Here is a 26930-nt window from a genome sequence, read left to right as displayed (position 1 = left end):
TAATTATTCTTCAATTTCATACCTCCAGTTTCAGCTGCCTGGTGGTGCAGGCTGAAATAGAAGCTTAAGCTGGCTTCAGGTTTAGTTTCTAGTATTACCCAAGGAGTGCAACCATCACTTCAAATGATTCAGTGGCTGTATTGCATATTACTACATTGAAAATAATAGGAATGGGAGGATATTCAATGCCTCAGGGTGGTGTGGCTTTTGTATTATATTGGTTGAGAATGTGCTTTTAGGTTGAGATAGGGTTTCAAAAGGAACAAAAAAGGCTTGAGATTTTTAGATAGGCCTACTCACTTCTTAGGGCTGTTCTGTTTGAACTCATTTTAAAGGGTGGTAGCATTCCTCTTTCCCAGTGTGCTATGCAGATGTCTTAACTGATAGAGGAAGAACTCCTGACTTTCCTTGCTCTCTGTAAGCTGTTACCTCGACAAAATTTCTTGATGGAGGGTGAAATTCTGTTATTTAAGAAGTAAAGTTTGGGACTTGCCATTAAATCAGAATTAAATTCTTGCTTTGGAAATAATACCTTTAGTTAATCAGAAGGAAATTAGTGTTACTCACACAGATTGCCTTTTGGTTGGGTTTTTCTTTTCTTCTTTTCTTTTCTTTTCTTCTGTTTTCTCCAGAGGAGTGATGTGTTTGTCCAGAGAGTACATGCTGCTGACCACACAGTGTAGTCTCCAGATTTCTATGAAGCTGATGTTTCCCATGGTGCGTAAGCCAAACCCCTCAGGCACCATCTTTCTGTAGTAAAGTGATTGTTAAAATATTAAAAACCATTCTTCCTCCCATGGCACATGTTATGGAGGGAGCCTTGGAGACTACCGTCCTTAGATTGGCCCTGACTTGGGAATAATGCCCTCCAAATGTTAATTATCTGAGAATCTAGTGACCATTAAGAAATAATTGGCAAGGTGCCTTGCAAGTACATGAAGGAAGTATAGAAAATAAAAGGCTATAGCTTCATATCATGCTACAAAGATTCAGTTAGGAGTGATTTCTGTCGTTGTTTATGCTTACTCATACATCTGAAGCTGAGAAGGGAGCATGTCTGCTTTTATATCTGCAGAGAGTAAGGCTAGAATGAATCCAAAAGATCAAGGAAAAAAAAAATCAAGTGATGTCCGTAGATTAGATGTCTGCCTCTGAAGACAGGCTGCAGCGTACCTTATTTCTGGATCATTTTATTCCTCCAGATTGGTTGTGGAGCCTGCTTTTTGTGTGTTCTCGTTGCCAGGTTTTCTTATGAAATCATTGCATGTGTCAACTTCTCAGGTTAGTTGGGGAATAACTTTTGGCTTTGTACATAAATGACTAGCCTTCATCCAGGGGAAAGCACCTTCTTTAGGGGCTTTCTCATTTTCTGCAGCTTGGCAAAAATTCAGGCTTGTTTGTAAATCATTAGAAATGTCATAGCAATGTGTGCCCAGCTGCCCAAGAATGTAGGTGAGCCCCAGCAGGGACCTGCCATGAAATGAAGGTATGTTGAGAATTTAGTTTGCTGGCTACAGTAATATCCCACATTTATTAAATGAAATACAAAATACAGATGGAAGTCATCATGAAGGCGTATGGCCAAGTCTGACTGCTGAAGTGGGTGCAACACACTGATTTATGTATTGGAGACTAATTTCACTCCTAAATAGAAGAAACTGTGGGAAAGAAAAAGAGTGTATCACATGGCACCATCAGGATAAAAGGAAACCAATGTGCTAATCGGTATGACTGATGCCTCAATAATTCAAATACCTAAATATTTTGTCTCCTTTATAAAGGAGAGTTAAAGTGCAATGTAAAAAGTTGCTACCAAAACTAAAATAGCTGTTCAAGACAGACTGGCAAGAATTAGCAATCAAATCGTTGTACATGGGGAAGTTATTACAGCTAAAATAAAAAAAATGTAGATCAGGGTTAATTATAAGATGATGCAGTAGTATAATTAGTATTCTTCCTATGGAGGATTATGGGTCCTTCTAAATGCCCTTTTTGATTGCCTTCTTCCCTTTTTTAATTTCCTCCTTGTCCTTTTTGATTATCTACCCCATGACCCTCAGGGCTCCTAAATGTAATACAATTGAAATAACATTTTTGTTAGAGGTGTTTTTTTTATAGGCTATTAACCTCTTGCTTGCCAACCACTAAGAGATTCTTTTCTGTGAGAGCTCCACTAACCACAGAGGAACTCTCTAGTATCCCTGGAGGTTTTTATGTAGTGCAGCTTTTTGCCTGTCCTGAAGCAGTCTCTAAGGATCTGTCAGGAGCTGATCTGCATGATGATGAGGGGAGAGACAAAAGATAACTTCTTCGGAGTACATTTTACAGCTTGGCAAGATAAGATCTAGTGGATCTTTGACATTTCAGTGGTCTAACTATGAGCCTTAGGGTTTAATATAAAAAGACAGTTATCAATTATCCTTTAGTGTAATTTTCAAGATTTTTTTGATTTTTTTTTTTTTTTTTCTTCTTATTGTTACCTTTAAGAGAAATAGGCTGAGATTTTTTTTTTTCCCAGAGAGTAGGTGGGATTCAGTTCCTCACTTCGTCAGAATCCTTAAGAGCACAGCAGGACCTAACACTAGTCTGTTTTGGTTCCTGTGCGAATAAAGGCTGATTTCCTTTTTACTTTTACTCCAAAGGAACTAATAAATTGTATTTTGCTGCTCAACAAACATACCTGTTTTGTATGTTTCTCTTGGGGCTCAAATGTTTTTCCAGTTCACTCTGCTGGGTAGGAGCACTATTTGCAGCTTGGCAATCAGATATTGTTAACTTCCTGACATACCTTTGAATTGACATTCTTCAGTGTATAGCATAAACCAGTGTGTGAGGGGACCTCAAAGTACAGAGCACTGACTGTTAATTAAACTGAGTACATCTTCTTGCTTGTTTTCATTTAATGTCCTTTTCTAAAGTTTACCAAAGAGATACCCATCTCTGTTGATATGTACATGTTCATTTCAGACCATGAGTTTTGGCCTAGAGCTGTGGCGGTTGGATAGACTGATAACGATACTACTCATTGGCTGTTTTTCCAAGCGTGAATAAACTCATATTGCATTTCAGGCATGCAAGAAGACTGAGGTTTTTCCTTAGCCAATAAATGGTCATAACCTTTCTGCGCAAACCTGAATGGACAAAGAAAGCACAATGTGCTCTGCTTTAAATTGCCTTGTTTGTAACCAGCAGACTCCAATATTGGTAATTCCTTGTCTGCTCTTGGGGTTTGCATGAGACTTGTTGAATTCAGCAAGTCAGTGTTCCTGTGTTTTCAGACAATATTCCTTCCTCATCTCAAACAAAAGTGTCATGTGCACATCTTTCACTTCAGTCTCTTCGTATGGCTTAATGTCATTAAGTTTTCTCTTTAGGATGATTAGCATTTTAATGCTTAATTGAAAGAGTTGTGCTCTGCCAATAATGCAAGTGAACTGAATTCCACTAGTTCTCAATGCATCCCAAATGGGATATTGACAGCCGATGGGAGAGTTGTAAACAGCTGAAATATTTAGACTCTCTTTATAACAAAAACTCTATTAAGACTTTCACTGGAATATTTTGACACAGTCTTTGTATAAAGGCAGTTTCTTTTGTGTTTTTGTGCAGGTGCTTTATCAAACAGATTCATTTAAGTGGGCACACGGGTGTCATTTCAGTGCAGTGGTGCTAAGATGGTGGCATTAAGACTGATTTATTAGCACCAATAGAGAATATAGTCGATCAGACAGAATTTTTAAGACGAGAGGGTTTTCTACTGTGTTAGCCTGTGTCAGATGTTGGTCAGAGATTTCCTTAGCTGTTGTCATTTAAAAAAAAAAGAATTAGATGTGAAACAACAGTTAAGTAACAGTAGATACAATTTGGTTTATCATCTTAGCAGTGCTTTAGTTAAATTAAACCCATCCTAATTTTAGTATGAAATTGAGTGTGCAGTACATTGTGGATACCTGGAGCTAATCTGTGATGGAAGTGGGAAGAGTCTTTGTTTCCTCAGGCAGAGCCACTGTTGTGTTCTGTGTTTTTCAGTGATGCTGAGGTCTGTGTGCTTTTCACTCTTGGTGGAGAAAAGTAATGAGCAGGTAGCAGGAAAGCTATCTGTTGTTAAACATAAGGATGGGGCCAGGAGAGGAGGAATTAAAATCCAGTTCAAAAGCACCAATCATTCTATGCATTCAGAGAGCTGGATGCAAGAATCATAGAATAGTTAGGGTTGGAAAGGACCTTAAGATCATCAAGTTCCAACCCCCCTGCCATGGGCAAGGACACCTCGCTCTAAACCATCTCGCCCAAGGCCTCGTCCAACCTGGCCTTGAACACTGCCAGGGATGGAGCATTCACAACCTCCCTGGACAGCCTATTCCAGTGCCTCACCACCCTAAAAGGAAAGAATTTCCTCCTTATATCCAGTCTAAACTTTCCCTGTTTAAGTTTTAACCCATTAGCCCTTGTCCTATCACTACAGTCCCTAATGAAGAGTCCATCCCCAGCAATCCCTATAGGCCCCCTTCAGATACTGGAAGGCTGCTATGAGGTCTCCGCGCAGCCTTCTCTTCTCCAGGCTGAACAGCCCCAACTTTCTCAGCCGATCTTCATATGGGAGGTGCTCCAGTCCCCTGATCATTCTCGTGGCCCTCCTCTGTCCTTTTTATGTTGAGGACACCAGAACTGCACACAATATTCCAGGTGAGGTCTCACAAGAGCAGAATAAAGGGTCAGGATCACCTCCTTCGACCTGCTTGTCACATATCACTCCCTATTTTATTCCAGTGTGAAGGAGTTTGTATAAGCTGATCTGAAGGACGAAAATCAGCAACAAACAGCTCTTGAACAGTTTATCTACAAAAGCAGTGTTAGGTGAAGTCTTGGTGTTGAATGGTTCTGAAGAAAGCAATCCCAGCCAAAGACAGAAGCAGTGGCACAGAGCTTTCCTGCATGGAAAAAGATACTGATGATGATCTAGAAAAAGCATCAAAAGTTAAAGTTAGTATTTTTTGGAATGGGAGTAGCTGCATGTTACCGTGTGTGTTGATATTTGATATGTGGTTTTAGGGAAAGAAATTGTTTCCCTTTTATTTTTACCCTAGAATTTTCGTGCCAATGGAAAATTTGTCTCGTTGCTCAGAGAATAACAACACACATTTGGTGTAAGTCATCGGATGCTCCACTTAAAACATTTTTGGGTGTCTCTACACATTTTAAGAGGTTTAGAATGAAGAGACCAGTTTCTCAGGCTGTCAAGACAGGCAGACTAGGTAGGAAGACTGAAGGGAAGTTCTCCAGGGCTGCATCTCAGCAGCAGCACTGGGGACTGATGCAAATTAGTAGCTTGGCACTTGCAGGCTCTAAAGCCTCTCTATTGGCATCTCACAGTTAGAGGTAGGTGAACTATGAAGCTCTGGATCACTATTTACTTCCAGTCCAAGTTTAGTTCCATGGCTCATCCTATCCTCTTCCTGGTTCTGTCTATGTTTGGTAGGTTTGCATTATAGTTTTGAAACTGAAAGGTGGAAAAGGAGCTAACTTCATGTTGTTCCTGGAATACACTGGGAATTGGCTTTCAAGTTGAAACAGCTGTATGTGCAGAGCTTGTGTTTCTTGGGATTAGGATGCCCTTGTCTTGCTTTACTGGATTCTCTCCTTCATTCCAAAATAAGTGATTGCCATTTCCATTTTTCCTACTTATAAAAAACACCTACAGCAAAAGAGCAAGAAAAAAGGAAATATGGAAGCAAAAACATTACTTAAATTCTGCATTTTTATTATCACAAACAGGGAAACAGTGAATATTCCCATCATTTTAAGACTTTCTTCTTTTTAATCTCTGTGAACCAGAACCCTTGGCCTTATTTTCTCACAAGATTGTGACTGAATAGGGGCTCTTTTGGTCTCAAATACAGCTACTTTTTATCATGCCAATCTGACAGAATTAAAGGTTAGGTCTGGACTATGCATACACTGCCTTTGTTAGTCAAGACTGACTGTGGGTTCAGGTTTGCAATGAGGATCACATCCATGATGCATGGGAAAAGGATGAGGGTGAGAGGCTGTGCTTGAGCCAGTCATCTTCTGTGCCTGAATTTTTGGGTTTGTCAAGGGAGATAACTGATACAAGACATGCCCAGGAGTGTCTGGTAGAGTGGGTGCTTAAGGGGCTGGTGGGTCTAAGAGACTCACCTGAATGGTTCTGCAAGCTGGTTCTGCCATTCTGCCTCGCTGTTCTAGGGCTGATAGCCTGTGTGTCAGCTGATGGCTTCCCATTCAGTGAGAAACTGGCCTTTTGCTGTTCTTTGAGAAGAGGCTTAGGAGGAACATGAATGCAACTGTCATTTTAAAGTTTGGGGGGTTGATTTAATTTGGTTTTCAGGGGTTTCTGTGTTTGTTTGTGGGGTTTTAATTTCAATTGAAACATTTAAACTGCCATCTTTTGGACTTGAAGGAGTTGAGAAAGCATGATGGTGATTGGCTTATATTCCTTAAAATCCGTACTTTACAGCTTTTTTCCTAATATGATGGTATAACTCAAAGGGTTTTGTGCTTTCTAGTTTGTTAAATAAATGACATATTGTGGAGCTCTGTGAGGCTTGAGGAGTACTGGGAGGGAACACACACATAGCTGTTCAACTTCTAAGACATAGTTCAAAGGAAAGATAAGCATTTTACCTGAAAATGGATCCTTCCCTGTGTCTTTATCTCCAGTTATCTATACAGAGGGCATGAAGTTAGGCGCAGAGTTTCCTTGTGACCTGCACTGTTACTGCCTGTTATGCAGGAGTTATACAGCAGAAGAGCTAAGTTACAGCTTAGAAGGGAGATGAGGATTAAGATCTTCAAAGACCTAAGTCAACTGCTTGTTGTGCACATAAAAGGAGGGATTTAATGTATGCCAGGACTGGAAATCAATACAAAATGCCCCTTTTGGCAGGGACACTGCCAAGTGTGTGCTTTCAAAAATAAAAGCCTTGCTTGGGTGCGGAGGGGGAAGTGGTGTTTCCTGTTGTTGGTACCTGTCTTCATGGTTCGACCTCAGATCTTGAAAGACAGTTTGATTCCAGCATGCTTTGCTTGACCAACATGGGCAGATAATGGTTTCTGATACCTGGGCTGTTTGCAGCCTGATCAAACAAGAAGAAGTCTCAGTCACCGTGTTTGTCAGGCAGTCGTCACCTACACTCTAGTCAGGACCCAGGGGGTGGTAACTTGACACGAAATGGGAAAAAATATTGTATAAAAGATGATTTTCCCCAAATTGAAACTCGTAAAAGATAAGGAACACTGCTTAAAACAGAAACCACAGAAGCTGGGAAATTACAAATTACAGCTATTAGTCATTCTTTACTGGCAAGAGGAGGCAATAAAAACCCCCACATGTTCAAATATGGTGTGGCAAATAGTGACTTTTCTTCTAGAGGAGGCAGCAGCACTAGGACCTGTTCATCTTGAAAACGCTGTGCACAGCGAGCAGACAGCAGTGGGCTGCTATTGTGAGGAGGTTTTGCCATGCAGAAAACTATTCCTTTGATAATAACTTGTTATAACTGTAGAGTTGCTCTCCTCTAACTGTAGCTCTGCCCAATTCAACAAAGGAGGTGGCATTTTAGCAAGATTTGCTTATACTCTGATATAATGAGGAGGTGCCCCGAAGTATCCCCTGAATGAGGTTACGTTGCTGTGCTGTTTAAACAATTAAAACCACAGAACGATCTCTGCTCAGTGTATGGAAGCATTTCAGACACAAAGAAAGGCTGCTGGAGCAATCTTGCACCAAGCTGATTTGCCAGAGATTTTTATTTTGTGCACCAAAGAACCTGAAAGCCACGTTTAAAAATTTAAAGCCTTGGTCTGTTCCGGGTCTGTGGAGCAGCAGAAGGAAGAAGCTTTTTACAGTGCTGTAATTCCCTACCCAACAGCTCTTTAAATAAAGATGTTTGTGACAGCTGTTTGTACTTAATGGAATGCACATAGAGTTGGTCATTAATTATTGCTTTCTTTTCCAGTTATTATCTGCATTCAGTGGGTCAGGCGGGTATGATCCTGCTGTTGTCAGTGCAGTGTATGCACTTGAACTTCCAAAAAAAACCCCAACAGGAACCTTTCCCCCTCTCCATTTATCTTTCCAATAGCTGAGAATTCTCTAGGAAGAATATTCAACGGCAGTGAGTTAGGGAGCTTTTTGTTGTAATGCAGTCATTTAACAGCTTCAAGTTGGCAGTGATCCCATCCACCTTAATCCTCTTCACAGTTCACAAGCAGTCAGCCGGGAGCAAGAGTGCACTAGGACTTAATAGACTCTAGTGTTTGAACTGTGGCGTTTGCATTTAGTTTCCAGAGCTGGCCTTAAGTGCCCAGTAAAACCTTACAGCTTCGGTCTCATTAATTAGAGACTCCCTTGCACTCATTTGTGGCAAACATTGGCCAACGTTCTTTCAGCTCAGTAAATATTTATACATCTCGCCTATGAGTTTTAGTAATGAATACTGCTCATTTTCTGTCTGTCCAAAAGCAGCTCTTTCCACATGTTAACAGATTCCTTTTCCAACCCCTGCCAAGTATGACAGTTCAGGTTAGGAAAAGGTAAATTTAAATCTTGATGGGTTTTGAGGTTTTTTTTCTGAGCTCCACTTTGGCATATCACCATTTTTCATCATGTTTACCTGGAGTTTGAGTAGAAAATGACAAAACCCCAATGGATAGCAATTGTTAATTATAACCAACTGGCCAGTGCTATCGAGTATCTGTCGGACAACAGAGTGCTGTGCCATAATGGTATTAGTTAGGAACCTATCAGGATATATTTATATGAGCTTTCTGGGCTGTATTAGCACCTTTCAAACTTAATCCTATTTATCCTCACCCATAGAATCCCTGTGAGGCAATATTATCCCCATAATGCAGATGGGGAACAGAGATTGAATGCCTGGCTCAAGGACACATTCAAAATCCTTGCCTTAGATGTATTGACAGAATTGCCTGTGTGTATGGGAGCACACATCTCCAGCTATTCACACATACACATCCAGCTGCATATGCAAATGCCCATTTTCTGTGCGCACAAATGAAAGTGGGCACCGAAGCACTGAATTCCTTTATGGAAACATCACAGGAGCTGCTTGGAGAATTTCTCCAGTGTTTTTAATTAGTTGTTAGTGGATTCTTACTTTCAAAATTTTCCCAAATTATTCTTTTTTCTTCACTTTCCTCTCCTGTGCCCTTTTCTTATCTTTTGATTCAAGCACTACTCTCGGTAGCATTTATGCAGTGCTACTGATGTTACAAAGTAATGTGTTATTTTTATGGACTTGACATAGGCAGTAGCTTTCCCAGATTTCTCATTCTTTAATATACGTGGGTCAGAGAAATAAGACACTGCGATGGCTGTTTAAGGATTGATGGAACACTGGGTGCACATCTTCCTGGGGTGCTTGGGTTAGCATAAACGTTTCTGTCCCAAGAGAATGCTAAGCTAACTCTGTCCAGTCTTCTGCATTGTGATGAGACAGAGCTGTAGAAACATCTCTTAAAAAGTCAGTTCTAAGGTAACAAACACTGATGTATAAGGCTGTAAGACACAGGAGCCACTTGGAGACATCCCATCATTTTTTAATGCTACAGTAACCTTGATTTAACTTTAATGAGCATGAGTAACCAAGTTCTTTCTAGTGGAGTTCATCCTACAGTTTTTTGTTCAGTTTATTGCATGTATTACCTAGCAGAGACATTGTCCCAGGAGTGTTTGTTACAGGCGGGCTGTATTATCTCAGAGGGAAGCATGATAAACTACGCTGCCTGGCTTAAGGCACACACCAAATCACGTAGCTCTTCACTAGAACATCCAGGTATGGTGTTCCATCCCAGGCTGGTCGTGATGAGGTCAGTGGGAATTTTGTTTGCATGCCGAGTGTGTGGTGGCCATGAAGAATCTGTAAAGTCCTGTAAAAACTGCGAAGTCCTCTTCGAAAGCATTTAAAAAAATCAACAAACAACCCACAACAACAACAAAAATTGAAAAAACCCCCACCCAAAACAGTAAACAAACAAATCCCAAAACAAAATGAGGAAAAAAAACCCCAAACAACCAATACTGGTCTGTTGGTGCCAAATCCGATAGCAGGCAAGTTAGAGAAGAATGCTACATCGGTTGTAGTAAGTATGCACAGTAGTGGCAACTTAAATTTTCTCAGAAACAAAGACTGGAAAGTGACTCTTCAAGTATTATCAATGAGTTGGTGTACAGAGGTAGTATTCATGCTTGCTTTCTGCACAGAATTGTATTCACTAAAGGTAAGGTTATAGGAACTCTGAGCACCTTCATTAGATGTCAGAGGTTCAAGTAAGTTGCAAGTCCTTTCTTTTTGTGCCGAGGCAGTACTGTGGCAGTTCTGAGTACAGTGGATGTGTGTGAGCATGGCTGATGTCCATGCTGTGGAGATCAGGTCCACCCTGGGAACTGTCAGTGCTCATACTTCCCCTGATAACCCAATGGAGATCTGCCAGGGGAATCCTCCTGCCGGGAGGATCTGGCTGTGATTTCCAGCTGAGGGTCACATTTCAGCCAATATGACTTCTGGGGTTTAGTTGCTAAATCTTCTGTATGTACAAAGGATCCTAAGTCCACCTGTGAGGGTGAACATCTCTAACTTCAGATTTTTAAAACTGAAAGCTTTTTCTTCTTACATGGCATTGTTGCTCTATTTTGTATTTTTAGGGATCATTCCATGGTACCACTGCTCTCTAGGGATCGTTATGTAGGTGTGTGGTGTGCAAATATAAAAACAAATTTGATGCAAAACAAGTATAATCTTATGCAAAAAGTTTACATACACTGTTCTGTATGATTTTGAAGAGGAACACCTTTGCTGAAGTTGACTGCTGTTGGGCAGTATCTTAGATAAGCTCAGTGTTTTAGGGGAGGAATTTGAGAACTCTCCTGAAGCAGATGTCATTTTCTAGCAGACTTTTTGCCTGTGTACCAAATAGCTCCTTTCAGCTTTTATTGATTAGGGTTGGCAGTCGTCTTGGCCCTTTCAGCAGAGAACAGTACTTCAATGCTTAAAATATAGGAAGTCATTTAAGCACTTAAGGTATTTGGATGAGAGTTTTCTTCAAATCAGTGAGACAGCTTGTGAGTTAGAAGTAAGTTTTCTTGATGAATGAGCCTGAAAAGCTAAGCTCCCTCTCACACACACACTCCCCCCGCCTTGAGATTGAGTTCATCCTACTGTGAGATAAAGAGCAGTGGCAGAAGAGACATTTGCCCTGCTGCAGCTTGTTGGATTAAAGAGAACCCTTTGGTATTGAGTGTTGTCAATGCAGCAAGTTTTGCAAGCACTAAATTTACTTATACAAAGTTCTTTTCTAATTGCCCCAGGACAAGCCCTTGCATGTCATGTTTTTGCCTGGAGAAAGTTTTTCTATGGAAATAATATTATTTTTTTTTTTAAGATGGTATAGAGGGTGTCTCGAGTTTCTCAAGCCCATTGATCCTCCGGGGAATGTGCTGACTCTCAGTATGTATGGAGGATTTTTAAAGCAGCTGAGCAAAATCCCTTCTCAGATAAGATGCATTCTATTTTGTCAGTTAAGAGCAGCCTCAAATCGAAATAGCTCAAACATAATCAAATCTTCCTTCCTCAATCCTTTGCCTTCTCCTCCCAACCCCATATACAAGCCACCCCCAAAAGGATAATCCTGGCAGTGATGTCATTAGAATGAAGTTACAGACCAGTGCTTGATTTCCTTGTCTTGAGCTTTAGTTGCTAATGCTGTAAATCTGAGCTGTGTATGTAAAGGAGTCAGGTTATGCCTTTTTTCTCACCCTTGTTTAATTTCCCTGGAGCCCTGAGAATAACTAATGTGGGATTATTTTGATATTTTCATGCCTTTTTTTCCTCTTTTCTTTTTCTCTTTACTGCCTCACAGCTTCATATTGTTTCCAAGCATTCACAGAACCTCTTGCTGTATTCCCAAGGGAACCATTGTCTTCAGGGAGGAGAAAGTTTAAAGAAAGAATTTTGCTGGCTAAATGTGGTTAGAGATAGTAACAGTTTCTGGTGGATGTTATGGATGGTGATCAAAAGAGCAGAATAGTCTGAAAAATCATTTGCTTTAACCAACTTTCTGCTTTCCAAAAATACAATCTTTTTAATTGTGATCATCCTCAGTGATTTTGACCTTTAGAGAATACTTTTAATAGTTAAGAAGTTGATCCAAACTTATATTAAGAATCAGGAGCTGTCTTAAAAAACATGAGCATATGAGCTACCTAGGCAAAGAGGGAGAAACAGGCTGAATTTCCCCATTTTGTTCATAGGAGGTTGTAATACATAGGAATTGTGCGAATTGTGCCCAGTCACTGGAGGAATTGTTGGCAAACCCAGAATGTGAGTACAGGTCCCTCAAGTCTTCGTGCATACTGTTGAAATCTTAACCACATCACTTCAGCCTGGCAGGTTCAACCCTGCTGTGTCAATCATAGCTCGCTGGAGTCATAGAAATGGGTCTCTTCCCACAGGCTTATGTATAAGAAGAGATACATGACACTGATAGCTTCCATGAGTGCAGTGCACAGAGGGGAAAAAAGGCTAAAGTCGGTCTGAAACGTGTGTTGGAAACAGGATTTTTGCTTGGGGCTTATATCTAAAATTAACTGTCTTTTTTCTGTGGCAAGTTGATGTACATATTGAAAGTGGTAAATACTTGAAGTACTATCCTGCATTTCAAGTTTAAGGTATAATAAACAAGAAACCTTTCAGATCTGAAAGAAGGAATGGACAAGACATCCAGGATGATTTGAGAGCTGGTAGGCAGGAGGCTGCTTTGCAAATCCCAGTCCACTAATCTATTGGTGAAGCCCATGCGCATTGCAGTAGGGGGTTTTGAAATGGTGGGTGCAACACACAGATTTACTGGCAGATGCTGTCAACAGGAACACGTGTGCCTGTTAACAGAGCTGCCAGAGGACTGGAGAAACAAGTGCAGAGTGTCAGCTTTTCAGGCATTATAGCTGTGATGTGGTCATTCCTTTTGTGTACAGTACACATCTATGTAGTATTTTAGGACAGTTTATAATATAACGTGATCTTTCCTCCCCTTCTATATCCACAGTAAGTGTTTTCCTACTTTTGAGTACAGCTTTTAGGGGAAAATCTTTTGATCTCATAATGGAAGATCTTTCCAACTTAATGGAAGGCTACTCAGCCAAGGATCGCAGGAAACACACTAACCTTGCCATGCAATTACAGGCATGCCAGAGCCCTAATGTAAGTGAAAAATACATTGGGGTGGCATCTGTGCTCTATAATTGAATAGTTAAAGCAAACAAAACCTTATCTTACAATAATAAAGAGAGCCTTCTTGCTGCAAAGTAACTATGCCATTCCTGGGGCATTGATTCAGCATGTCGGTTTTGATTTCTCTTCCTGAGATGGTAAATACCACTTTTTAGTGTATGTTATAAGAAGCAAGTGGACACCATTCTAAGTTGGTTAATGGCTTTATTTAGTGTAATTCAGGTATAAGCTTTTTTATTATAGAAATTCTAAAATATACTTTAGGTCAAGGGACTATTAACACCTTGTGTTTCTTAAAACATATGAATATATTATGAGATGCATTTGAACTCCAGAACATAATCATCTCTATAAAGGAATTAAGCTTTTCCACTAGTCTCTGATTACAGGGATCTGCTGAGATTTTGACTATACTGTGCATCACCAGCCATCACAGCACTGCAGACCCCCTGGGGTCCTGAACCCATGCAAGTGAAAACAGTGATGGTCTTTAATAAAGAAGGAGAAGAGAAAAACCCTGACAAGTGAGTGTCCAACCACATGTCCAACCAGGGTGTAGTTATGCTAGATGAAGGTAGTTAGGTAAAAAATAAGTTTCACCAATTCTGTTTAGATTTGTAGTAAGTTGAGATAGGAAAACCAGCCCCTGTCTCAGGGAGAAAATTCATAATCTTACAGATGTTTTACTTGAGATGTTTCGATTTATTCATTCTATTTTCTTTAAACAAAAATCACGTAGCAGGGATTTTTCTGTACATGAACATTTTAAATGAGGAAAGAATAGACTGCCCTTTGTAACAGACACTGAGGAAAGTCGTACTTTATCTCTTATAACTGACACTGAAAGTGCAAGGTGAGTGAAACTTAGCAATTTTTATCACTTCTATTGTGCCATAGTATTAAATAACTGTTATAAAGGAACAAGTGCAGTATTCACAAGCCAGTAAGAGGGAATTAGAAATTTGTCGGACTCCCATCAAGAAATGTAGTTCACATCAGGAGCAACCAGTTTATTAATTTTGCTGGAGTCGACAGACTTTTCTCCAGAGTGTTCTCTCCTTTCCTGAAATAAGTTTAGTGATTTAAACTCAATTCTCCAAGGGTCTCAGCACTGAAGGAGTCTGGAGTCTTTAAGTGCTACTTGTGCTATATTCAAGTCTCAAATTTTGCATGAACTTCTAGCACAAATCCTTCACTCTCCCTATTTTCCCCTCATTCATCGAAGCTGATGGAAGACGACATAATAGAATCTTCTTTCTTTTCCTCAGGAGAGCAAAGTGATGAAAAGTTGAGATTCAACCTTACTATATTTTGAAACAAAAAAGAAAAAGAAGTTTTGTGATATGAGACTGCTGGAAAAAGTGTTGGCAACAGTCAGTCTAGGAAGAATACTGAAAGGCAAATGTACAAGCATATTGCAGCTGAAGTGTTCAGTTGGGACAGATAAAGTAATGTGTAAGGAATCAGTTTTTCTGGATCAAAAATATTACCTTATAAATACTTTGTAGAACAACTGAGCAAAGAAAATATGCTCCTTATTAAAAATATTGATGACATTTAATTAAACTTAAACTAATCCTCCAGTTACAGTAAAAACCTGATATGCAAAGTTAGCTTCACCTGAAGTACAATGGGCTAAACCCATCCAAGGTGTTAAGTAAATAAAAGTCATTGGGCTGAACTAAGGCCTTCGGTCAGCCTGACAAACTTCCTTCATGATTTCGAAAGGGCTTGCATGGCAGAAAAATAACTACCTTATGAAACAGCTGACATTTGAAATCCTGTAGGATCAAGCAACACTGAGTTCTCTATAGTCGGTGTGGAATTATCTCCTCAGTTCTATAGGGTGATTTGGAATACCTTTAGGAAATCTTTAGTTTCTGTGTATTGATGGTGAGATCTTGGTACAGATGCATATAATAATGTAACCTTAGTATTTCATGAAATGCTTTCAGAATGGAGGTCCAAATTTAATTTCTAAAATATGTGGGTTGCAGCATGAGATGCAGCTTTAAAATTCTGGTCCTCAAATGTGTTATACTGCTTATCTTGTGATATCTCAGTCATCTTGATGAAGTCATGAACTGTTGTGAAAGGTGCAGTGAGAATATCCTTGCTTGGAGAGCTTTTGAATTGAGATCGCTGCTATGAGCCAGGCAACCCAGTTTATAAATGCATGACTTGTAGTTATGTGTACTTAGCTTCTGTTTCTTTGTTGTAAACTGCAGATAGTGTTTGGTTTCTGAGGCTATAGAAGCACTAGCTTGAGGATGTGAAGTACTGCAAAAAAAGCCAACCCAGTAACAGCAAGGAGAACACAAGAAATACCCATGGTGGAGATACCTGCTTTTTGGTGTGGGATAAATCTGGGCATCTGGGGGCTTACCTGAAAGTAATCATTTTGACTAAACTCCTTGCCTCTTTGTAAACAGTACAACTCTATGCATAGCCAGTCACATAGTTACCTGGTAAAGTGAGATCATGCAGGTTGATTGTCAATTAGAGAAGGAATTGACAAAAGGAAAAAAAAAAAGTGCTTGCAGCTTGCCAGCATTATCACCTTGTGTGATATTCCTGCCTGTTCTCAAAAGTTACCCTGGACTTCATTGTGGCTATATTTGGATCAGAGATCTCCCAGAGCGACTGGTGTGTCAGAGCAAATGGGGTTGATAAATCACTTGGTAGTGTCCTTCCCCCATGCTGTACAATATCCTAGAAATGGCTTAATGCTCAACAAGGCTGGGTTCTGTGCTTGGTGAGTATTTGTTACGTGTATTGCTGAATGCTGGAAGCCTGCATCTTAAATGATTAAATCTGTTGATGCAAACACTGTATGTAAAGGCAGGTAGCCCATTGCAGCACCCACATTCACTGGACGTGGTTTTAGTAACTCCAGAATTAACAAAATGTTATTCTTTTGGAGCTATTTTGTTGTGGTTTATGAATGTCCACAACTTCCGGAGTTTTATGGTCATGTTCTACTTATGGACAGCTCATGAACAGTTTTTCTTCTGGTCATTGAAATATTGACAGGATTTCATTGGTTGTCTGCTGCAGTGTCAGTGAAAGTATAGAAGATAAATAGATACATTCTTGAATACAACAGATTTTAGTGAAAGGTATTACAGAGTAGAAAAATAAGAGAAATAATCCACAATTATTTCTTAATTTTTTTCTAAATAGAAGCTCATTATTTTCCCTTCCATGACATAAGAATAGTCATCAGATCATTTTAAATCATAACCCAATGTTTTTAACTTTCCAATATTCTTAAACGATAAATTTCTACTGCACAAAATGCCAGTAACAAGGACTACAGCTATGCATTTAGTAGGTGTTTGGTTTTAGTTCATTTTGGTTTACATAGGTGAAAGAGATTTGGCAGCCTGTGTGAACATGTTCACAACATAGCTCTAACTGCCTGAAGGCACAGAACTGGGGCATTGAGGCTTCTCTTATCTCTCATCTCGAAGGACTGCCTCTAGGTGAGAACTGATATAACCAGGACCGCTGCAGCCTTGTGGTTGCTGTATCAGGCAATACTGCAGCTCTTGGGCCTCTCTGAGATTTTCAGTTTTGCTCTAAGGACAGTTGGATTTCCATGCACCTGGAGCAGTGAATGGAAGCGGTTGGCCTGAGTTAACATACAGCACGTATGTCCCATCCTCTCTTTGTAGTCTGATAATTTTCTGGATTTTGTGAAAATACCATGAACTCTCAGAGGCCTGGCTCGTCCTTTTAAATGTTGTCAGTAGTCTTGAATGAGGCAGTCTGAAAGTCTGTATTGTAAGAAGGTCTGCATTGTAAGAATGCGGAGTGCAGTGTTTAAGTAAAATTACTTCTGAAGTATTCTTGGGGTGAGGTGTCTGATATGGCAGGTCTGAGAGAGCAGCCAAGAACAATGCAATTTTGTGCTTCAAACTGGAGGATGGAAGCTGTACCACTGCCTGTGCAATGTATGGCCCAGGGGGTGTCCAGCACACAGGCACATGTGACATGAGCATACCAAACTTGCTGCTTTTGCAAATGGTGCTGGTTAACTCCTCCCTGTATCAACAGCTCCTATTGCAAGCAGGGGGTTTGCAAAGATGGTGCTACTTGTTCAATGGTTTCCAGCTGCGGGGTTATTTTCTTTGTCCAAGATGACACTAAGTAGAAAGAGTAGAACTACAGTGAATGAATCAAATGGTCAGGAGAGCCAGCTGTGAGGATTGATTCCCTCTGGATACTACACACCTTACAGAGCTGCTTGCCTGTATACCTAGTGAAAGTTAAATGAATTGTTCCCATTAGCGCGCTGATAAGACGGAGCTTTCAGCTGAAGGAGAGACTGTTCTTTGAATGTCACAAAGAGGAGAAAGTGTAGTGCATACAGTGGCGATGTCTGCCATCCTCGTGGCAACATGCTTCTGTCACTGTCAAAGCTGTGTAAAACAGTGACCTGCAGTAAGACTCACAGTTTAAGCAAATCTACAATACTGAGGAAGTCTGTGATAGTTAGAACTGTGTATAAGAGTGTACTTCCAGCAGGAGTTTTCATAGGAAAACCATGAAGTAGTTTTCTTTTAATGACCATTAGTTATACAATTGACCAAGCAAATCACCAAGTGAGGATTTCAGTATATTATTGCAGAGCAAAACAGTTGCATTGGCAGAATCCAGCCAAATGCACAAAGTTGCATCCATCCAAGCAAGTCACTACAGTTCTGGAAATAGGCTGCAAAGTCTAAGTATGGCTGAAACCAAGACAAAAGGAAAGCACTGTTTCTTAGGAAACATACTTGACTTTTTATGTGCGACATTCTGTACAGGTATAGGATGAATATTTAGCCCGCTGTCTGGCCCAATGTTCTGTGGTGACATTTGTCACATAAGAACATAATGGCTATTTAATGAAGATTCTTCATTTCATTTCTCCTACCCTAAAACCTAAAATCCAACCAACAACAAAATCCCAAAGTTGAATAATGCTCTGATAGGATTTAGGCCTGAGAAGCAGCTGCGAATCTCTGGAGAGCCATGTTGTGTTTTTCAGTGCTGAAGTGATTAGGTCACACTTGATTACTGGGACTTTAGTACATGCTTCTGGATTTGAGAACACAAGAATGATCTAGACCCACTAAAAAATGCTTGTTTCGCATGATGAGCTCTTTCCTTTTCAGGAAAAGCTGTGAGCAAATCTGGGGAGAACTGGAATATTCTGTTTAAAAAATATGGTCATCATATTTGAAGGCTTTTTTTTGTTGGTGTTGGGTTTGGGTTTTGTTTTGGTTTTTTAAACAGCATGTTTTTTCCCAGTCCTTTAGTAATTATGGGAAGTTTCCTTGTTCCTACATGCTGAATGGATGTTGTCCTTGTTTCCTTGTTATTCTAGAACATAATTTATTCCTCTTTTGGGTGAACTAGAAGCATCAGTGTCCATTAACAGTGTTTGAAACAAAATACTAAAATCACTTGGAGCACTTTCAGTGCTGATCATCAGGAACAGCTCTTCTGCCCTAGGCAGGGGCTCTGGTTTGTAACATGGTTTCATTTGGTTAAACTCACTGCAGTTGTATTTACACCAGTCGCGTGTGTGTTGTTTTTACCTTAGTCACCATAAACAATGGCCTACAAAGCTCACAGAATTCCTCCGATCCTCACAGACTTCTGTAAAAACCATTGCTGAGGTTTCTGAAAGAGCACACTCCTTCCTGAATACACTCAAATCTATTATTCTGCTTAGGTAGTGCCTGGGTGTTACATGTAATCTTCCACCTTAATTGCTGGCTTTGTGTAGTGGTAGAGTAAAAAAGCAGTGGAGTGACAGGATGAAGCACAGTGGGATCCAGGCTTGTAATCCATTTTCTTTCTGATTTAACGCAATAAGTGAGGCAGGAGGCTTACAGTTTAAAGTTTGAACTTCTTTTTCCCCCAAGATTTCCAATCCATCGAGATTCCAAACATGCGAGAGCATGCTGGCTATGGGGAGGGTAGGAGAAAGTAAAAAGATAAAAATATATGTTGATAGGCACACCTACGTGACCAAAGTATGATATGTGTGTACCATTTGCCTAGAAATACTGTCATCAGACCCGATTTGGGCACAAAAAGGAAAACAAAGGAAACACAGTGGTGCTTAATAGAAGTGCTGGCGATCAGTTATGAGCTTTGCAAGTGATGCATGCGTTTTTATTCATACAGACTTCCAAGGAAGAGGTTTTTTGGAGGTTTAAGAAAATTGCACTCCAGAATATCTTCCTTTGATGTTTTGCAGAGTAATGTATTCTGCCAGACAGGGACTTTTTACTTATCTTTCTGTATATCAGAGTATGTTTTCCCCTTGAAAAAGGGAAGTTGACAACTGTACAACAGCGGCAGGGATCTGGGTTCACAGAGTAAGCAGTGTTTCATTATGCTTCTTTATTTGGATGGGCAACTGTGAGAAATGGCTTACGATGTACAAAATATCCGAGTCTCTTTTTTGTACTTGAAGACATTGTTCTCTCTATTTGAAGCTGGCTAGTGAAGGTCACTCAGGCTAACTGCCTGCAAAAGAAGATCCTGTCTCTGATGGTAGATACTCTTTTCAAAGTTCATTGCGTCCAGAATGCTATTTTTGTAAATACCACCCATCATGGCAAATTACATATTGCTAGTGGGAGGGGGAAAGGGAATGGTGTATGAATGCTGTTTAAAAAGCCCCAAACGATTGTTGTTGCAAAGAGCGTTTCATAGCAGCTATGAAAAGTCAAAGAAGTTAATTTGTTCAAGATTTGGTGTTGATCAGGAATGTCAAATTGCGCTGCTGAAGTGATCAATTCTCTGATAACTGTAATACTGAAACTTTCACTCACTGATAACCATGGCAGTGATATATTGTGGTATTTTAATGACATTTCCTTTGCTTTACTTTGAAGTCTGGTTGGTTAAGTCAGGAAGTCTTTCTGTATTAGCAACACTGAAGTTAGGGTTGTTTCATCCTCTGTTTCTTTTCTCTTAGTTGCTAAAGGAGAATGGAAAGCTGGCTGGTTAGGATAGCGCTGAGTGGCAAGTGGTTCACAGATCAGTCTGTTGCATTTTGAAATTAAGCCCATAAAAAATAAGAATTCACATTAAGTCACATTTTGAAAGGAGTCACTGGGTTCTTTGTGCTCCTCTTCTTGAAAAGAAATAAATCTTTGGCAGTAATGTGTTACACCTAGGTTTTATTGTGCAATAGACATAATCACATCTATATACGCTGAAGGTTCAGCCCCAGAAATGAAGTGAGAGCAATCCCAGTTAATAATGCCTGGTCCGGTGAAGAAAAGTACCAAAGTATGTTGGCTTGGCAAAATTAGTTTTTCAGGATCCTTTTGATTTCTAACGAAATCTGGGTAAGACTTGTAGGATGCAGCTCAGAGGAAAGGCCTTCAAACATATATGCAAATGGGAGCTAGCACTGGCCCAAAGAGAGCCAAACATCTGTAACTCCCCTTTTATACACTAAGTAGTTTTCAGACCACCTCTGGGGTTTTTTCCCCATAATACACTCATTTTTAGGAGATTAGTTACAGTTCTTAAATGCTGAATAGCAAAGTCACTGCCTTCCTGCATTAAAACTAGAACTGATGGCAATGATATAGGAATTAGTTGCATATTTAACATTTATATTTAAAGCATTGGTTCTGGTGTATCTAACCTAAGTAACTGTTTGGATCTGCTGGTGCATTTTTTGCTCAGCTTTTCTAGTCACTTACTGATGTGAAAGGAAAGGCTTCTGAAAAATTCCCTACTCATTTTAACCTAAGTAAGGATTCCTGATTAAGTTAAATCTAAACAGGTTGAACTCACTAGCAGTGCTTATCCTTGTGCCACCAGACGTCAGTTAGTAACTGTAAAACCACTGTTCAAAGCAAAATACTTAAGATTCACTGCAGCTACCAGTGTGATTATGAAGATGCTCCCCCCCGATAGCTGTTGTTTTAAAAGGTTATCTAAAAATATCTGCGTAAACCAGCTAAAAGGCTTTACCAGATGGTAATTGGTAATTATTATGGAAACATCTGATTAGAAAAACCCATCACTCATGTCATACAGAGAAAATTAGGTAGAAAAATATAAACACTAATATTCCCATCACTGTTTTGTGTATCAGAGGAGAGTAGCCCTCAGTCAGCAAATACAACTAAGTCTGTTTTGTGCTGTGGCAAATCCCATTGTGAAGAGGCTGTGAGTAATCGGAAGTGACAGCATAAGCACTTTCTGTTCAAAGTGATTTTACAGAAAGCATTATTTTCTGAGAAAAGTACACATATGGATCCCATAATGCTGAAAGAGCACTGATGTATCCATTTATTAGCACTAGTGTTGGGAGAGGAAGTTTTGCAAACAGTGTTCAGATTTAAGACCTTTCTTTGCATTTCTCATTCCATAAAACAGCCTCTAAAATTGTAGGAGCTGGGTCAAGTACTTCTGCCAAGGGGACATTAGGACAGTTCGGAATGATGGAGACTGTTGGGAACTGTACATGCCGTTCAGTGGTCACTCAGGAAGTCAAACAGCAGCAAAAATGTTCTTCCTTGGTGGAAGAGCAAAGGCTCTGATGACAGCTGTAACTTGAATTGAGAGGGTAAGGCAGACCTTCAGAGGAACCCAGAGAGGGGCTTTTTTGCACTCATGCAAAGCCTGCATGAAATACTGCTAGTGCATTTTGCCATAGATACTTCAGTCTCTGCTGCTTCTCACTCTGTCCCTCTTCCTTCCCTAAGCTATGGTCCCTATAATAAGACTCACCTCCCTGGCATCTGCAGCTGGCCTGAGCCAGCCAGTAATGATGGGACTGGAATGAAGATGTGAGAATACTGGCACTTAAAAAATACAAATGTAAAGGGTGACTTTGCCCCCTGTAGTACCTACTTCCATAACTAAAAGGTTTTATTTTTGATATGCATGTTTTCCTCTTTTTTATTGCTTACCCTGGCTTTACAGTTTGAGGCTGCAACCCACATTCCTAGCATGAGGAACACACAGATTCGGCTAGGACCTTTCAATTTCAGTCGGTACACATACTTAACCAAGTTCTAGACTTGTGATTGTTGTAAATTGCTGACTAGTGTGTCACATTTACAGAGTTTCTCAAAGGAATTGCTCAGAACTTCTGAATCCTGCAGCCTCTCGGCTTTCCAGGGAAAAGAAGGGTTTCAGAGCTCACACCTCTAGAGCCTAATGGTTCAACCAGAAAGCCAATAGCAACACAAGTGCAATTAAATTAAAAAACTCCTAATGACATTTATGCCAAACTTGATAGCTATATATTTGGGGTTGGCATTGTGGATTTATGTGGATTTATCTACCAAAACCATGATGAGTTTGAAAACTGTTGGCTTTGGAAGTTAGCTGTCAATTTGCAAATAAGGTATCTATATTTTTCTGCATTATTTTAACTTGCTGCCTCCCTGAGATGTTCCGCAAGAAATAACCCTGAAATAAAAGCCTACCTATTTCCATAGTAATTTGATTTTGGAAGAGGGGGTTAAAGAAATAGGGTAGCTAAGGAGATTCAAGTCTCTCTGTCTTCATGAATAGGAAGCCAAACAGTTTCAATTGCAATATTTCATTACAGGCCTTGATCACAAATGAAATATTTCAAATACTTGTACTGCTTCCAGTAACTTCTTTCTCTTCTCAAAAAATTCCCCCCAAGGAGAGCGAAGCTTAAATACTGAGGAGTCCAAATACAGCGCCAGTTATCTACTAAAGTGGAGACAATATTGTTTGAATTCAAGCATGAATTGCAATGACATTTAACAGAGTTAATTTTATCTTTGGTATTATGAATTTTGCCTCATTCTGTTCACTCTGTTGCTTTCTTTAAAATTCCTCTCAAATTTCGCTGGCACTGGACCATCACTGGTGATTGCCACCACATGCCTGTCTAGCATCAAAACATCTTTAATACTTCAGAAAGTATGTATTTAACAGCTTGGGGATATTTGCACCTGGGTTGGAATTATGGCAGGTAATACATTGAGAGAGCTGCTCATTTGGTTTTAATGAGCGTAAGCTACAGCTTGCAGTCAAGGAATTACTTGAACTCAGTAACATAGCAGATGAATTGTACTGGTACTGCTCAGATTTGGTCTGTCTGGGTAGTTTAATGTGCACAAGTAAATACGAGTGTGGAAAAAATGTTCACCATGCAAAAAAACAAAAGGGGGCTTCCATAATGTTGTTGGTATCTTCTGTTTGTGTCAGCTTCAGTTTTAAACCAGCAGCACAATGTAGATACGTGTTCCAACAACAAAATTTAAGCAATACATGTTGAAACGTTTATTGATGAGATGTAAAGAGAGAATATACCATTAAAGTCTGAATGCAAAATAGGGAGATCCTCCCACCTCTAATGTACAAATTATGGCGATTTTCATTCTGCTTTTGTAGTGGTCGCTGTGTGTCTGAAATCAAATAATGATGAAATACATGTCAAAACAATTTGCTCAGTGGTCATTTTGCTAATGTCAGTATCATTTCTTCCCTACAGGTATTTCTGTAACGAAGAAGACTCATACATGTAAGTAGCATCTTTTGCTTTGGCCTTCTCTTACAAACGGAATTCATGTTAGGCAGCGCAGTGACTTATGAGGTGTTGGTGTGTTGGGTGTTGGTCTGGCCTGAGAAGGCTCCATTTCAATGTTCTGGTGGGTTTTCCACTTTAGAGCAGTTCCAGTCCTCACCTGCAATGTTGTCAAAATGCATACACAATGTGTGTGTGTGTGTGTGTGTGTGTGTATGCGTGCACATGTGTGAATGCACATGTGTGTGTGCACATTCACATGAGTTAAGAGTGCAGAAAAAGAAAGTTGTGAAGAAAGGCAGAATTCTGTATTCCTGTATGTATACACTACAGCTAGCTGCTAAGTAACGTGTCCAGAAAATGCAGGTGAGGAGAATGGGTGTATTTTTATGGCTGTTAAAGATGCAGTATGAGTCAAGTAAAAATGAATTATTTGAGTCTTCTATCCTTCCTGTGCATTAATCTATAAGGTAAATCATTCTGTGCTTGTGCATAAGGAGCTCTTGATGAAAATGAAGAGGTTATTGTTTGGCTCTCAACCATAAACAAATATTCCTCATGAATGGCAACCTTGGAAATGGATGAGGATGCGTGCATTTGCTTATGTATACACTTACTTGGAATCTTCTTCAAAGACATCACTATTGGGGATCAACTCTCATCTACTCTGCAGTGAGTTAAAAGCACAAATCCAGGAAAGTGTTACCATTTGTAGCTGCAGGAGATGTGTTGAGATTCTTTGGGTACTGTGGAGGTTTGGAAAGCTGGTAGTGCAGAAATTGAATTTGCCCAGGATCTGAAACAGGAGTGGACTAAAGCTGAAGCTATTAGTCTAAAAGCCCTCTAACAAAACAGGAAGTAGGCTGCACAGAATTTACAAAGATATATGCATTGTAAGAGGGTTATGATTTGAAGTATGTTCACTGCAGCTTCTAGGTTTAAAGGAGTGTCATAAAGTGGTTTACATTTATTTCATTATTATTTCATTCCCAGTTTTAAAATATTCATGTAATGAAGAATCTGACTTGAGAGGATGAATTCTCAACGTATAGAGATACAAAATGCAGTTGCTTTAAGAATTTCAAATGAGAAGATTTGTGTGACACTTGAAGTAAATGTTAAATGTCACATACTTTCAGAGCATGGTGGTCCTTCTCTCCTTAGGTGGGCTTGATGCTTAATGTGTTTGTAAGGTCAGATATCCTCTTCAGCTGAATGCATATGTGATTTCTATTGGACTTAATGGGAGCCACAGGTAGGCATCTGAGGGCAGTATTTGTCCCTTACGTTTTGGGGGAGTATTTGAGCTCATGCTGACTGAGATTGACAGTACAGGAGACTGAAGTCCTCTGTATATCCGCAGGCCAGGCATTGTACAGACAGCTTCCTTGCACAGCCTTGCCCATGAGCTCAACCCTGGCCTGGAGCGACCACCCTCTCTAGAGGTGGTAAGTAATTTGGTATTTACACTAGCTCAGTCTTGGGCCTCTCTTGTACAGAGGCTAATGACTGTACATGGTGGTTTGCAACACTCCACCTGAACATCAGCTGAAATCACCCTATGTATTTGGTATAGAGCAGTGCCATGTACTGACCTGCTAGGCAGTTCCAGTGTTTGATACTTTTTGTAGGGAAGATTAAATAGTAACCACAGACCTTAAGAATGAAGGAAATACGCTCCGAAGCCATGCCAGCTTGATAAAATGTTGGCGTCATGTATCTTGGTAGATGCTGATTTTGAGGCTTATGATGAAAAAAAAGGTGTATTCATCAACTGTGTTAGTTGATAAGCTGCTGTTCACCATATATGGCATTTAATTTAGTCAAGGCAGAAATTAAGGGTCCCAGTGTCCTCTGTGTTGAGAACTCTGTGCAATTCTAAGAGAACTGTCAAAGAGCAGTTCCCCGATTTGTTAATCAGTTGTCATGCAGTTGCTGAAGCATGAATAAAAAAGTTCTCTGAATAATGGGAAGATAAGCTTGTCCATTAAGGAAGGATTAAAAAATAGAAGGAGCAATATGCTGTAATTGGCATGATGAAAACGCAGACTGTGTTTGCTAGCAAATATGTATGAGGTTTCCTTTAATTTTTGTTGAAGTTCTTTTAGAACTCATTCCTGTTATGACAAATTCTCCTAGAGCAGGAATTAATGTAAATTGTGCATCTTTGGCATTTCAGCATCCTGCACAAGAAGCATGGGGTTTTTTCCTTATTGCCTGGATAGAATTTTTATATTATTGAATAGAAGAAGTAGGCATCAAAATTCAGAGGTTTGGAATGGCTTGGGGAGGGGACAGGGGGGAAGGAATTATATAAAGACCTCAATGCAAAAAATTACAACTCCCATCTGAGGTAGCAGATTTGTTAGCAACTACAAATGACAAGGAGAGATTTTTTTCTGTTTCATATTGATCTAGAGTTTGCTTATCACTCTATCAGTGTGTATAACACATCCAGATTAAGTTACATGGGTAGGATTTCTGCAAAGAAATGTCAAAAAACATCCACAAAGCCATTTTGACGTGTGTAGACGTTGTCTGCACTACTGTTTAGAAATACAGATTAAGTTGTTTTATGCCAAGCTTACGATGTATGGCATGCGAGCGTGTTGACTGACTGTAAACTAGCACTTATGCCTAATGACCTTTTGACTTAATTAGGGGAGTGTAATGCCAGAAGGTCTGGTACATTATGCATTTCAAATATCAGACTAATCTTTTCAGACTTCATCTGAAAATCCATTTTAATTGTATGGGTTTCAAACTCGGTGGAGGTCTGTCTCCACTGCTTAGTCCTGGTTTTGTTGTTAGAGATTTTGGGTATATTTCCCCCACACACACGCTTGGCATTAGCCTGTGACAAAGTGCTCTGTCATCTGAAATAGAACTAGAGGCCTGTTGATAGGTGCTTGGGTCATTTCAGAGTCAAATAGCTGAGTATTTTTACAAGTTCAAAGTAGTGCTGAAGAAATACAGGTTTTTCATAATGTAACCAGCTAAGTAAAACCTGAGAGAGCTTCAGTGTTCTTGATACAACCAATTTTATCCAAGTATTCTGTTTCATTACATCTCACTTTTACATTACTGCTTCTCTGTATCCCGTC

At 39.8% G+C, this 26930-nt stretch overlaps 1 protein-coding gene across 4 annotated transcripts in view; it reads left to right on the top strand.

The window, feature by feature from the left end:
- The window catches only part of RORA (RAR related orphan receptor A), a 344549-nt gene that overhangs the window by 215729 nt on the left and 101890 nt on the right, over positions 1–26930 (top strand). For all 4 annotated transcript variants that reach the window (XM_061347587.1, XM_061347590.1, XM_061347589.1 and 1 more), the window contains one exon: positions 23794–23823. In XM_061347587.1, the coding sequence (XP_061203571.1) occupies positions 23794–23823 (30 nt within the window). The remainder of the gene's footprint in view (positions 1–23793; positions 23824–26930) is intronic.

Source organism: Neopsephotus bourkii, unplaced genomic scaffold (assembly GCF_033783945.1).
Source record: "Neopsephotus bourkii isolate Nb327-2 ecotype Australia unplaced genomic scaffold, CSIRO-AGI_Nbou_v1 NB_318, whole genome shotgun sequence".
Classification (NCBI taxonomy): Eukaryota; Metazoa; Chordata; class Aves; order Psittaciformes; family Psittacidae; genus Neopsephotus; species Neopsephotus bourkii.
The sequence above is the reverse complement of the archived record's forward strand: the minus strand, read 5'-3'. Positions and strand labels throughout refer to the sequence as shown.